The following is a 13,274-nucleotide window of genomic DNA, read 5'->3' as shown; positions in this document are numbered from 1 at the left end:
CATTACCCTCTGTACAGTTGAAACAGAAATCTTTAAAATAATATGCATTAAAAGATGGAAATGGAATGGGATTATTTTTTCTCTCAAGTCACAATGGTTTTCCACTCCCAGTGTTGCAACCATCATATGAACACACAAAGTATTTGACTTCTATGCTCAAAATAACACCCAAGAAACACAGGACTTCAAATAGTGCAAAGATGAATAACTATGGATGGGCACTTGGCAGTGGTGGTTACAATATTCTGTGTGTCAACTTTGGAATAAATTCCCCACTCTTGAGACGCAGACAGCTGATAAAGCAATCAAATATCTGAAGCATACATAAGAATTCTTAGGTATATAAGAGATTATGTTGTGCTTTGAGAACTGCAATTTGGGCTTGTCAATGCATTCAAGTCTATCAGCAAAGCTCTTAGCTGGTTATTCTCTTTCAGTTTAGAAAGCTATAGACACAAACAAACAAACAAAATTTAAATTAAAGAAAATTGCTCTCTGTTTCCCAAAGAGCAGTCAAAATAAAGTGGTTTCACTTCTCTTCCTGATCTCCAAACTAAACACTCTCACACATGTCTATGACACTTGCTGGATACAGCCCAGTCCTATAAGGATTGATTCCAACTGCACATAGTTTTTCCAGCTGGAAAATGTATCTCATCTTGCACATGAAATGAGACAGGATCTCAAGGCTGATGACCTGGTTTCTTATTACAAAAAAAAAAAAAAAAAAAAAAAGTACCAGATTAAGAAAAACGAGAGGTGATCCTTTTTATCTTCTATATTGTTCCGCATTCTGAGTTTGCTGAGATCAAAGGAAAGATTCTACAGTTCAAACATAGCTGAAGAAAGAAGCGACAGATTCCCAGTAAATCTTTAATTAAAAAAGTACTCATAAAATAAATATTTCATGATTTTAGAATATATTATCAAATTCAGAAATTTGACAGAAATTCTTTTTCAGCAATATGAACACCCTATGAGCATGTGACTCATCTTACAAAAACTAAAATGTGAAGTAAATGGTTCTAAATCAATGGATTAGAGAAAAAATGGAGAACAAATAGAGTAAGTATACAACAGGTAGAATAAAAGTTATGTGTACGATTAAGGGAGTACTAAGATAAGATAAACACTTATTTTTGCTACTAAAAAAGTATTTCATCTTTTCTCCCTCCTATTTCCCTTCCTATCCAGGATACGGTAGGCAAAATAGAGTTTATGTTCTCTGACTATACTTCCAAATTCTTTATTCATTACATCTATTACTCTATTTTCACTCCTTTTCCTTCTATCTACATAGATGAAAGAAAACAGCAGGAAGTAATCTCTATTTCCAACCCATCTATGTCCAAATTTACTTTTTTTTTAATATAAATGTTCCAACTAGTGTTTTATTGGAAAAAAATGCCAATAAAGGATACAATCAGCTACACAAAAGGAAGGCTTACGATAATTTTGGGGTAGGTTAGGGGCATGTACCTCTATGCACAAATCCATCAGCTAAGCAATCTTTGTATGTCTGACTTTGCATTTTTACTTGTACTTCACTCAGGCATGTATCCAGTTTCTCATGGAGAATTTACGGTATGTAGGAAATTATGTCTCTCTCATTACTGATCTTGTAACCCAGTGTGCAGTAGATTACATTAATTCCCAAGGAATGTTCTCTGACTTAAGAATATATTAAGTACATAAATATTGCTCCATGACTTCAGAGTTTTAAAACAAGATGGTCTTTCCTGTACCAGTTTTGTTTGACAACTGACAAGTGTTTTAATACTACAAAATAAATTACTGGAAAAAAAATCTAGAAAGGGCAGGTCATGGTAAAAAATTATTCACAGTGCCTGAAGTTTCAACACTGAAACAGGGCATAAATAAGAGTATCTATTCCCTGGAGCAGCTGTAATTTTTCTTCATCCTTCATGCTAAGAACAACCTCACATTGCCTTCAAATAAATATACTAATAACATATGATGTCCCTTGCTAATTTCTGCAAGTATTTCTTAGTGGAAAGGGAACACAGTAAACATCTGTTACATTACTGAGAAACTTTGCTTTCTAAGAATTCATTGCTGCACATTAACAATGTGTAGTAATGCTTTTATCAACTGCTATTTGACCATGTTACTAAAATTGTGAGAGTACAGGGAACTGATAAAAGCCTGGAAGATTAAAACGAATAATTTTTCATGCAAACCATTTACCAAAAATGAACAAGATCCCACTTTGATTTTGTTTGTGTGTGGATGAGCATGCCTCAGTGTGCTAGAAGGTCTATGTGAAATCACACTTGTGACTTGCTTAATTGTATGCAAGTTCAGTCTAAGTAGAGATCTTCAATTGGTAAAAAATCCCCAGATCTGTCAACAATTCAGAAGAAGTTCTTTAGCTCAAAAAATGCATAATTAGTATTTCAATTCTTTAAAAAAAATTCTAATTTATTATGTTTATACAGACTTGATAAACAAAGGACATAAATTATGTCCTACACCATAATACTGAGTCACAACAGATTTATCAACTAGGGAGCACTGAATAATCAACACATGCAGGGAGACATTTTTATTAGAATTGCCAGATTTTGTGTTCCTTACAACTAAAACAAAGAATAGAAAGAAATGCTGAAGAGATGCAGTATTTGTGCTTGTCACATCATAGCTAAAAGCTGATACTCTTCAGTAAGGTAACTAATAATGAACTACCACGGTGGAGCAATTTCATGGTAGTGTTCACAACAGTAAATAGGTGTTAATAAGTTTTATGACAAAGGAAGGAGGCCTACTGATTTCAGCTGAACATACAACCCCATCACTTTTACCTGAGTTAGCTTTTCATCAAACTAAGAGAATTAATGGTTCTTAAGCCTGACTGCAGCCATTCCCCTAACGAGCTAATGCTTCAGCACACACTGTGCTATAAATAAAAACTGTGCCTGCCATTTAATCCAGCTACTTCAGTGCTTGTGTGAGCCAGAGGTAATGGAACTCTGCCAAAATGTTCAGGTCAGACAATAGAATTTTCTTCCTATTATTTGTAACCCAAAGTTCAATTTCTTACAACTTTCAGACTATTGCATCCATTCCTTTATTTTCAGCATATGTTTGTGCATGTTGTGCAGACACACTAGGATTTAAAATCAAAAGTGATAAGGTCTGAAAGTATTGCATTTTTCTTGTTCATGTATAGGCTTGAACTGTGGTAATGAGGGAATCTAAACTGCCAAAAAACTTTAACTTCAAAGTCAGAAGACAACTTTTGAGATATTTCAAGCCTACATATTTTTGAACCAACCACAATTTTATGTGTTCTAAAACTACTCCAGACTTTTACATCACAGAAAAAAAATTAAAGTGAATAATTAATAAAAAGCAGATATTGCAAGTGGCTGACGAAAGAAGAAAAGATTTTTCCAAATGCAAGTTTAAAAATAATGTTATCCCTCATCCCTGTTAGCCCTCTAAAATTGGCCAGGTTCCCAAGGTATTAATTATGTAAACTCATATCAAGCACTCTGTGGCCATTTATAGATTCATAAACTAATGCCACAACTGCTGTTGATAGGAGAGAATATTACAAACTTTTACCATTCTATTGAATCGTGCTTTTCCTGAGCAGATTTCAAGAATAAAAACTTAGAACTATATAAAAATGCAGAAATAGCTCTACAAAAGAGATTCCCTGACACTTTGAGAATCCCTTTTGCCACTGACTCTTCAGCTTGAATAGGAGTACAGAATTACAATTTCTTATTAAGTACAGTGACACTCTACTGTTAGCACACCACATACACACACATGCACACAAAATAAATAAAAGTAAGATCACACACAGAGTTTTAGTCACTTCATGAAGTAGATTTTATTGAAGTGGATTTATTCACATGGAGCCCTGATGCCTTGACATATCTGTTCAAGGTAAACAGGATTTACTTAAAAGCCATGGTTACAATTAGCTTAAGAAAAAATTTTGGATTCACTTGCCTTCCGTATTTTTCTTCAAAAAACTACTCTAAATAATATTAAATTATTACAGAGTGGTGGATCTCAGCAACAACTCTAAAGCATTTTACAAAACAGACGTTATATTTTGTCTACCAGCCTCTGAACAAGTGCAGCAAATGCTCCCCTCCAGACTGGGAGAAGGGTAGCTTTCCTCTAATAAAAAAGTGTTCCCTACATCCTTGCCTTTATATTTACAATCAACACAGCTAGTGCCTCAACTCCTTAGCAGCATTTTATTCAGCAACTCAGAAGCGGTGAAAACTCTGTGTTGATTTTAAATTGAAATTCTTAATGTGACCATCCTTACATAACCTTGCCTGGATATCTGCACACTTTGATGACATCACTTTGATTAAGCGATAAGGGCAAAAATATTCAGTTCTGGTGACCATAGTTGCAATTGCAACTTCATCAACAGTAGAAATTCACTCGGTGGTTCAAAACTTGGCCTGTTCTTTCTTCATCTTAATATGACACACACAAGTGTACTCAAGTCAGGACGCTTAGAGTTGATTTAGCCAGAGTATAACGGCACATGATAGGTATGTTTTGAGGGATGGCTGTGCTGGGAAAGTTGGCTCAGGCCTTGCCCACACAAAGGTTTGATTCATGATGCTGCCAGTAGTCATCTTCATGACCACTATTCTCACAGCAACATAAGACAAACACATATTTCACAAAACAAACTTGCATTACATACATGTTGTCCTGTATTGTAGAAAACCCAATATTTAAATAAGGGCATTTGAATTAAGGCCTGTCAGGCATGTCTGAGTGACATCTGACCTATTTCCAGCTGTCCTCTTCCACTTGGGAAGATACTACAGAGGGGGGCCTGTTTTGCTAATGGTACTTATTCTAGGCTGCAGCCTTTCCAGAACACTAATACCTGCTTCTCTTCTCACCAAGATTTACCATGCTAGCAAGTGAGATTCCAGCCATCTCCTGTGAAAAGCACTAGTCAAAAGCGCTTCACAGCAACAAATATATCTTGCTTACAAACAGTTTCAAGTCTGCACTTGAATTTCCCCAAGGAAAAGAAATCCACTAGGAGCTGTATGAACAGTTCTGACTATGGCAGGTCACTGCTAGCCATTTTTTCCCCCTGGAGCAGACGGAGCTTTCTGTTTGCACATGCAATGTGTAGTACACACCTGGTAAGTCCAAACACTCCAAAGAAGCCTTAAACCCATTGTCCATTCACTGTATCATCAGTCAATAGATATACTGACTATACTACCCATATACAGTAGGTCTGGCCAAGGAGCAGCAGCAGGATTTAGTCTATAGCTCTCCCCTCAGGTGAATTATGTAGCTTGTCCTGCTGGAATAGCTAGATACAAAAGATTATATGAAGGAGGGATGAAAAATGATATTCAAAGAGAGATACTTGGGAACATTAAAATTAAAATGAAGAGGTGGAAGGTTGTACAGATTACCCAGCAGTGAGATCATTTTGGAGGCGATCATATGCTATGGAATTTAATCCTGACAGAATCCACCCATATGTATCATCACAATGTTGCACCACTGCCTGTGCCAATACAAAAATGGAATTCTGGTGTTACAGACTATCTCTGAACTTGGAAGACTGACACTCAATATTGGGTTTTGATATGTTTTTGTGAAAGCCTAGGAAGCAACTGTCTGCATGAAAAGATAACTTTGATTAAGTGAACTGCTATAATGGCAACATTCTTATGGGCTGTTTTCATTTTCAGTGAAGAATGAGCCAAAGTTGCCAACATATCTGCTGACTGAAAACCCTAGCCACTTTATTACAACAGATAAAGGATCCCTTTTAAAATTCTCATAGATCTTGTCACTTATGTGCCGTTAAACATAAGAAAAGTATGTAATAAAAAACACATTAATCTTTCACTTCTCTTTTGCAGACACTAAAAAAAAATGAAGTTCAATGTTTTAGTTCAAACTGGCCCTCCTTCCTAAGAATGTTTTTTAAAGGTTAATGCCCTGTGCATTTTGAAAAATAGTTCCCAGAAAGACATTTTACAAACCATGGTGAAAAAAACATATAAAACACATGTCATAGCCCTCCTTTTGTGATATTTTGATATACCAGCTTTATTGCATGTTCAAAAAACCTCAACTTTCAGGAGACTTTTCCCTGTTTTGCAGTTTCTGCCCTACCATCTTACAGCTACTAAAGGAGTGCTGATGTGGGGAAGGTAGAGGGCTGCACAAAAATGTAAGGTTTGACTGTTCCAGTATAGTAACTTTGATACAGTGAAATCACTCAGCATTGTTTTAACTTCTTGACAGCAGTAAAGAAAAACACATGCTGAGTTTATCCTCTGGTTAGTAAGATGTATTATGTAATATAGCATAGCCAGCAGATTTAGCTATGAATAAAATGAGCCTATTCCTTTCAAAAATGTCAACGGTTAGTTTGGAGGTATACTGTAAATACAGCACTCACTCTCAGAGGGATGTCAGTTATAATTACTTTAAGTACAAATATTAGCTAGTAGCTATCTACAATATTAGACCAAACGTATTCAATACTTACCAAACAAAGAAACAAATCCTCAAAGTAAAACTATTACTTTTCCTGCCTACCTCCTTAGTTGACAACTGTAGATACAAAAAAGTTTTGGATCTGTTTTTTCCTACATGAGTCTGTAAATCAGACTTTTCTACAGGGTGCCCTAAGGAATGTCAAGTCTTTACTCTTTTTCCTAAGAAGACAGTAACGAGGAGGAAGGTGAATTAAGGTTTCCAAGGCCCTTCCTGGAAAGCAGAACAGGCCAGGCCTGAGTCCTGGAAAGTAGAACGAGGATGGACCTGAATTCCACTGTACCTGATGACTAATTCAAATAGTAGGAAAACCACAGTGGTCAGAAACATGGCTTAAAAACCCCCAAATCAAAACAAACCAGAAAAACATTCAGAATCTTCTTTTTAAAAATTTCATAAAACCATAAGTTTATAAGGAGGGATCAACCCAAAATTCTTTTCAGCTCTAACAAAATAAGACAAAACATGAAGATACACAAAAGCTATTGGAAACAGAGGGTATAGTGGAAAAGCACATTTCCATGCACATCTGTCTTGTAGCTGAAAAGTCAAGTGACAAAATCAAAAACATGAAATGTTGTTTTACCAAACACTAGGAATTTGTTCCACAACTGTGGCCTTCAACATTTGTATCAGCTCCAGCTGGAAAGATACCAGTGAAACACGGTTTACAAGGCAGTACAGTCTTGTGGATTGTATCCTCTAACTTGTTTATTCTTGGTTCTGAGGCTTTACCATAAGAATTAGAGACAGTATGACAAGTCATAACTCTTACACCTATGCAATGCAACTGTTTCCACCCATCATTAAAATATTTCAAGTACGAGAGTGTTGAACTGAAGAATTATATGTTGGATGGCACTGACATAGTGGCATAAGGGAAGAGACAAAAATAAGTGGAAAATATACAAATAGCTCTTTCTGATGAAATAGAAAACTTTAGAAGCTAGACAAAGTTGAAGGGACAGTGGCTTAAATATTACATGAAAGACCATCCCTAACTGTACCATCATCTCACATAGTATTCACAGGCAGTGACTACAGAATTTTCTCGGCAGCTGATACCTCAAATGAAACACAAACATAATTGTAAAAAAGCATTGCCTCCACGTTAAAACACAATACCCACCAACCCTCCTTTTCCAATTACATTGCCTTTACTTATGTCTGCAAAATCTTAACGTAGAAGGAGTCTGAATTATGACACAGCTTATAACTGCCTCATCGCTTTCGTTTGCTACGGTAAATGTGACAAGGAACCGCAACACAAAGGGTGTTCACCTACACTTAGGGCACTACACTAGGAACAGATGTAAGTAGAGGCCTTATTTTCTATAAAGACAAAACTATTATAATGCAGGATACACAGAAGCAGTGCAAAGTTTCCACTGGAAAATTTAACTGGTGTTTTGCCGATGTTGACTACTTCAGTCACGCCGGTAATGTTTCCAAACTATTCCTCCGACAGTGCCTTAATTTTTGAAGTCAAAATAATTAAAGAAATAATTTGTTGATAAAGAATGCTCTTTTGAGAACAGCAGTAACATTTTCTTTTTCACCCTAGTCAAACACACACTTGCGGAGGTAAAAGTATAAAAATATATGAGAAAATGGAGTAGTAATTTGTGTTCAGCATATTTGCACACAATCTCTCAGACAGCTCTGGAAGTCACTAACATCCAAAGGGTGTACTGGCTCTGTTCCTTTGCAGCTGCAGGAGGCAAGATGTTCCTTCCACCTTGTATCACTGAATGGAAATCCCAGCCCATGAGACCAGGGGTCAGTGTGTTTCATCTCCCATGGAAAGAAGAACTGAGCACTAGAATTCCAAAGCTCAAGTAAGAGTGGCAAGATTTACTCTGATAACCTGTTCACATGAGTATCTGCATCACCAGAAAGTGAGTTTGGCTAGTTTGTTTTCCCTCAAGTTATAGAATTGATTCCACTGTTCCCCAGAGAGCAAGAGTGACCCTGAAGCTTCAGTCACGTACTTAATGACTTAAAGAGCACAGGAGTTCACTGGAATTCAAGCTTGCTTAGCAAGGCAGAGTAGCCCTCTTAAAAGAATACTACCACTACATATCTTCATTTTTAAAATGCTTTAAAATCCAAATATACACTTTGCTTACAAAAAAAGTCTGTACTCCCTATCAAACAAGACAGTGTTGTAGAAGACAATCCTTTGAACATTTCCAGATTACAGCTAAATACTAATACATTCACTTTTTCAATGCAGTCCTATTAAATAATAACCAGAGAGGCAGCTACAAACAAAAGAATTAGACTGATGTTTCAACATTGCAATGGAACAATCTTAAAAAAGCTGTTTCATTGAAAAGAAATGAACTTTCCACCTGCAGCTTTATGCATTTGGCAAACAGAACTTCACTTCTGCAATGTTATTTTAGGACAGAAAAAAAATGCATGCCAGAGTTAATCTTGCAGTGGATTAGAAGCTTTGTCTGAATTTCACAGTTAACATAAACTTAGAGCCAGCCCACTGTTCTACAGTAGAGAGCAGAAAGTCCAGTGAAACCATTTAAAAAAGACAAGGACTGGAAAAGTTCCCTCCCTCAATGTAGGCAATACATTAAACTCTGTTCAATGTAGTCCTCTCTCCTACGAAAACTACTACAATTGTTTACTAAAAGGTCACTTTTTTGATAAAATTAAAGTCTTACAGTCTGCTTGACTTGAACTGCACATCTACCTCACTCACAGAAAACACACTGCCCCATTATTAACATTATGCAGAAAACTCCACACTGACTCCAGAAGATGAGTTTACAAGAAAGCCACTTGCAAAAGAATATCATCACAAGGGGGAAAAAAAAAAAAAGGGTAGGAAAAAAAATGAAATCTTTGTCTCTCGAGGAGGGGTGGTGGGTGAAAAATCAACTCTACTCCCCAAAAGACTTTTAAGTTTCCCATCTGTGAAAGGGAATCTCCTAGGAAGCTCCCAAAGTGCTTATTCTTTGATAAACATTATCCTAAGGAACTAAATCACAGCTTCCTATCTAAATGTCACTGGCTGCAGGAGAATGCAGATGTAAAATGCATTACAAAGCACGATGGACTCAGACAAGCACTTCCACAAAGTGAGAGCAATACGTACAGTACAGAAACAGTTGTGAAATTGCTGCTTCCATGCCAAGGGACTACAAAGTGATTTACAATCCAGATAGAAATATTCCTTTTAATTTTATGCTATGACTGTTCTTCCTGCAGTAAGTAATAAAATACTAGTAAAATGCCAATGTTACATGTGTCACGTTAGCAAGGAAGAGAAGAGATCACTGCCAGCTTCGCAAATCTACTGTACTTCCAGCCTCCAGGAGAAAGGGGAAGTTAAACAAATATTCACACAGGTTTGGAGGGCTTTTTCTTCTTGTAGAAATTTTAATCAATCATATTTCTCTCCTTCAAAATGCATACAACCTGACCTACTGCAGTCAATTCCTACTGAATTGCTAAAGATGGATATAAAGGGAAAGCATACAAGTTCTTTCAAAGACGGAACTGAAATCTTCAACCAACAGCACAGGGTGATTCTAACAAACATTTTCTTTAAAATCTTAAGCAGCAGACCTGCACAATGCTGTCTACATAATTATAAAATCATTAAATACAGTAAATTTTTTTCATTGTACTTCTCACTAGTCACAAGATACCACGAAAACTTTTGAGCTTATTTTATTCAAGAGCTTTAAAGTTGCTCTCTTGTACCTGGACTTTGCCCTTTTGACTGACCTTCTTTCATCTCTTCCGTTATCTTTAATCATTCCTAACATGTTGAAAGTGAATTTCCATAGCAAAACACAAGCACTAAAAACCGAAAAGCCCCACAACAGAAAAACAAACAAACCCCCAGAAAGTTGTCATAGCTACTTGCCTCTTGGCAATTTCTGAGCATTTCCCAGGTTTAGTGCAATATATCCACAGAAAAGAAGACAGACAAGTCTTGACATCATGGTCACAAACCCAACCTCGCACTGGGAATGATTCTGACAGGTATCACACAAAAATACTGCAGCTGCATTTAAGTGAACTGTTCTGTCTGTGACAAGAGGCAGCAACACTTTGACACAAGCTTAGTTTACACAGTGGGAGGAGACAGGATGACATCATTCACTCCCACTGCAAAAGGAGAATTAGCATTAAAAAAAATAAAAATATTACCAGGCTCCCTCTACAATAGTCTTCTGGGGTTTGTTACAAGGTTTTTTCAACCACTAAGGGGAAGAAATAGCCATTTTATTACTTACATTCCACGCAAATAAAATGAGGAATATCAAACTTTCTATTAGTTGAAAACTGATCTTAGAGATGTTTTCACTGTTTTGTCCAAGAAAGCTGGATTTAAACTGCAAAAATAGCATTTGCAGTACTCAGAAAACTGTTTGCTATATTGAACTCGGTATTTTTACAATGTCAACATTTTGCTCAAGGTTAATTCAAGCTAGATATGGTATTCATCCAGGCAAAATAAATACTAGTTTAATTTGACATGACATTATAAACAGGCATGGTAAATATTTATTCAGCAAAAGAACTGGATTTGAAAAATCTAAATGTCATTTTTTCACTCGTAGCTGGTTTTGACAATTTAAAAATACTTTAGAATTTCCCGTTCCATACATATCCAGTGAGCCAATGGACACAATGCACATTGAAAATAATAAGACTATGCATCTCCATCCAGGGGCTAGATCCTCTCAACAGTAACATAACTTTAAATGAAAAAGAAATTCCATTTTTCTATTAAAAGCTGTTTAATTCCATGGTTATAATAAGCCAACTAAGCATAGCATTTGTTCCCACTCACAAGCGAGAAGATGAGAAGGAAAGGGTGAAGCAGAAAAAAAAAGGATTACTACTGAATAGGGAAGAATTTAGTCTCAGTATCTGGAAAACTTCCCAAAGAGATTAAATCTATTCAAGTAAGTAGTGATATCTCTCTCTCCTTAAAAAAAAAAACCCAAAAACCAAACAAGAAAAACCCAAAACACACAAAGAAAAGCAATAAAATAAAAAAAAACCCTAACTAAAAACAAAATAAAAACCCCACCAATCAACAACCAAAATCAAACATACCTAGAACTTTACAGTATGCTTGGTCTTTCTCCCTCCCCACTTGTCTGGACCTGACGTCGTTCTACTTTCATAGTGTTCTATAAACAGGGTAAATCACAGCATTGATACCTGGGCTGGGTAGAAACAAAGTAGTTTAAAATAAAAAGCTAATACATTAAAGCATACAGGAGCATTTCTTAAAAAGCAGATTAATCCTGTATTTAAAAAGACCCCATGTATGCCATAATTCAAGAAGAACTTCACAGCAGAAGCCAACAGTAATTGTCTTAGAGACAAATCCGAGGAATTTCAAGCTCTTCTAATCAATATGGACAGCACGCAGTTATAATAAAAACAGCTTGACAATGGAAATGTGTCCCAGCTTCATTACACCCTCTCAATTCTGACATAAGGAAACCTTTTTTTTTTTTTATTCACTAACTAAAATCTGTGAATAACAACGTGAAAGTCAGTGTTATAGACAGACCCAAAAAGTCCCCAAACACTATTACTCAAGGATCTTTGGGAGGATTCAGATCCTGAATGTGAACACTCTGAACAGGTAAATGAAAGAGGTACCACTTAGATGACATGAAAAGATGTCTGAAAGCCATACAGTTGGACAGGAGTCTTCCAAAACGCCACACCAAAAGAGCTTCAAATGACAGAAAAATGAATACAGAGAGAAAAAGTTCCATTCTTTTTTTTTTTTTTCAGTTGAAATACTATTTTCTAAAAAAACCCCAGAAGTCATATTCTATTTTTTCTCTTCAAAATTAAAAATAAGAAATCAAGCATTTGATGGAGCAGTCTCTCAGGAGAAGTAATGGGAAAAATTCCTCCTTGGTCACACAGAGCTGTCTTTTGTATCAGTGTAAGCTGGACTCTCCTGGTTTCTCTTATGGCAAATTCACTTTCCTTTAAAAGATCACACAACACCTTTCAACAAAACACACAAAGGCCAACTTCTATTCACGAAAATCTCAATGAAACATATGAGTCATTTGGCTACCTAACAACCTCTCTCATAGATAAATATACTCCTGTCCCTGCTTTCACAACCACTTGCTTCTCTGCTCCTGTGCGTTATCTGACCATGTCTTCTCCACTTAGGTACTCTATATAGACATTTAACCTTCCCCTTGAAGGAAGGATGGTCTCCCCTGGCAGACCATCCACATCCCTTTCTCTCTGATAATTCTTGTAGGACATAGCTCTTCTCAACCCAGAGTTCAAAAACCCATGTCAAGATAAATTTCTGTCTGTCTTATCAAGGACATGCTTCATCAGGGACAATTGCGGTTGGATAAGCAGATGTAAGTGTAACTTACAGTTAAATATATGCCAATAGTCAAAAAATCATTAACATAATATTCTCCTACAGTTTTTCAACAGACTCCCTGCATCTGCATCATCCACAGAAGATCCACAGATGATCAGTTATTTTGTTCACTTGTTTTCTTAGGAGACTAACTTTTCCTAGGAAACCTCTGTTACATGGGAAATGAAAAAACACATCAACCTCTGCTTTGCTTTTTCCTAAATCCTCTTGCCACTCAATGGATGTTGACTACTGCTGTGCAAACCAAAACATGGAAAGAGAAGGAAGCTCCTGGAACTTCAAACACTATCCTGCACTACTGAATGCATCCATAATG

General features: G+C 36.3%; 1 protein-coding gene across 39 annotated transcripts in view; it reads right to left on the bottom strand.

Moving 5' to 3' along the window:
- Positions 1–10,622, bottom strand: part of ABI3BP (ABI family member 3 binding protein) — a 141,849-nt gene extending 131,227 nt beyond the window's left edge. For all 39 annotated transcript variants that reach the window (XM_064644224.1, XM_064644228.1, XM_064644234.1 and 36 more), the window contains exon 1: positions 10,436–10,622. In XM_064644224.1, the coding sequence (XP_064500294.1) occupies positions 10,436–10,514 (79 nt within the window). In that variant the 5' untranslated portion in view covers positions 10,515–10,622. The remainder of the gene's footprint in view (positions 1–10,435) is intronic.
- Between the last annotated feature and the right edge of the window lie 2,652 nt (positions 10,623–13,274).

This window comes from Pseudopipra pipra, chromosome 2 (assembly GCF_036250125.1).
Source record: "Pseudopipra pipra isolate bDixPip1 chromosome 2, bDixPip1.hap1, whole genome shotgun sequence".
NCBI lineage: Eukaryota > Metazoa > Chordata > Aves > Passeriformes > Pipridae > Pseudopipra > Pseudopipra pipra.
This window is presented reverse-complemented; position numbering and strand designations above follow the sequence as displayed.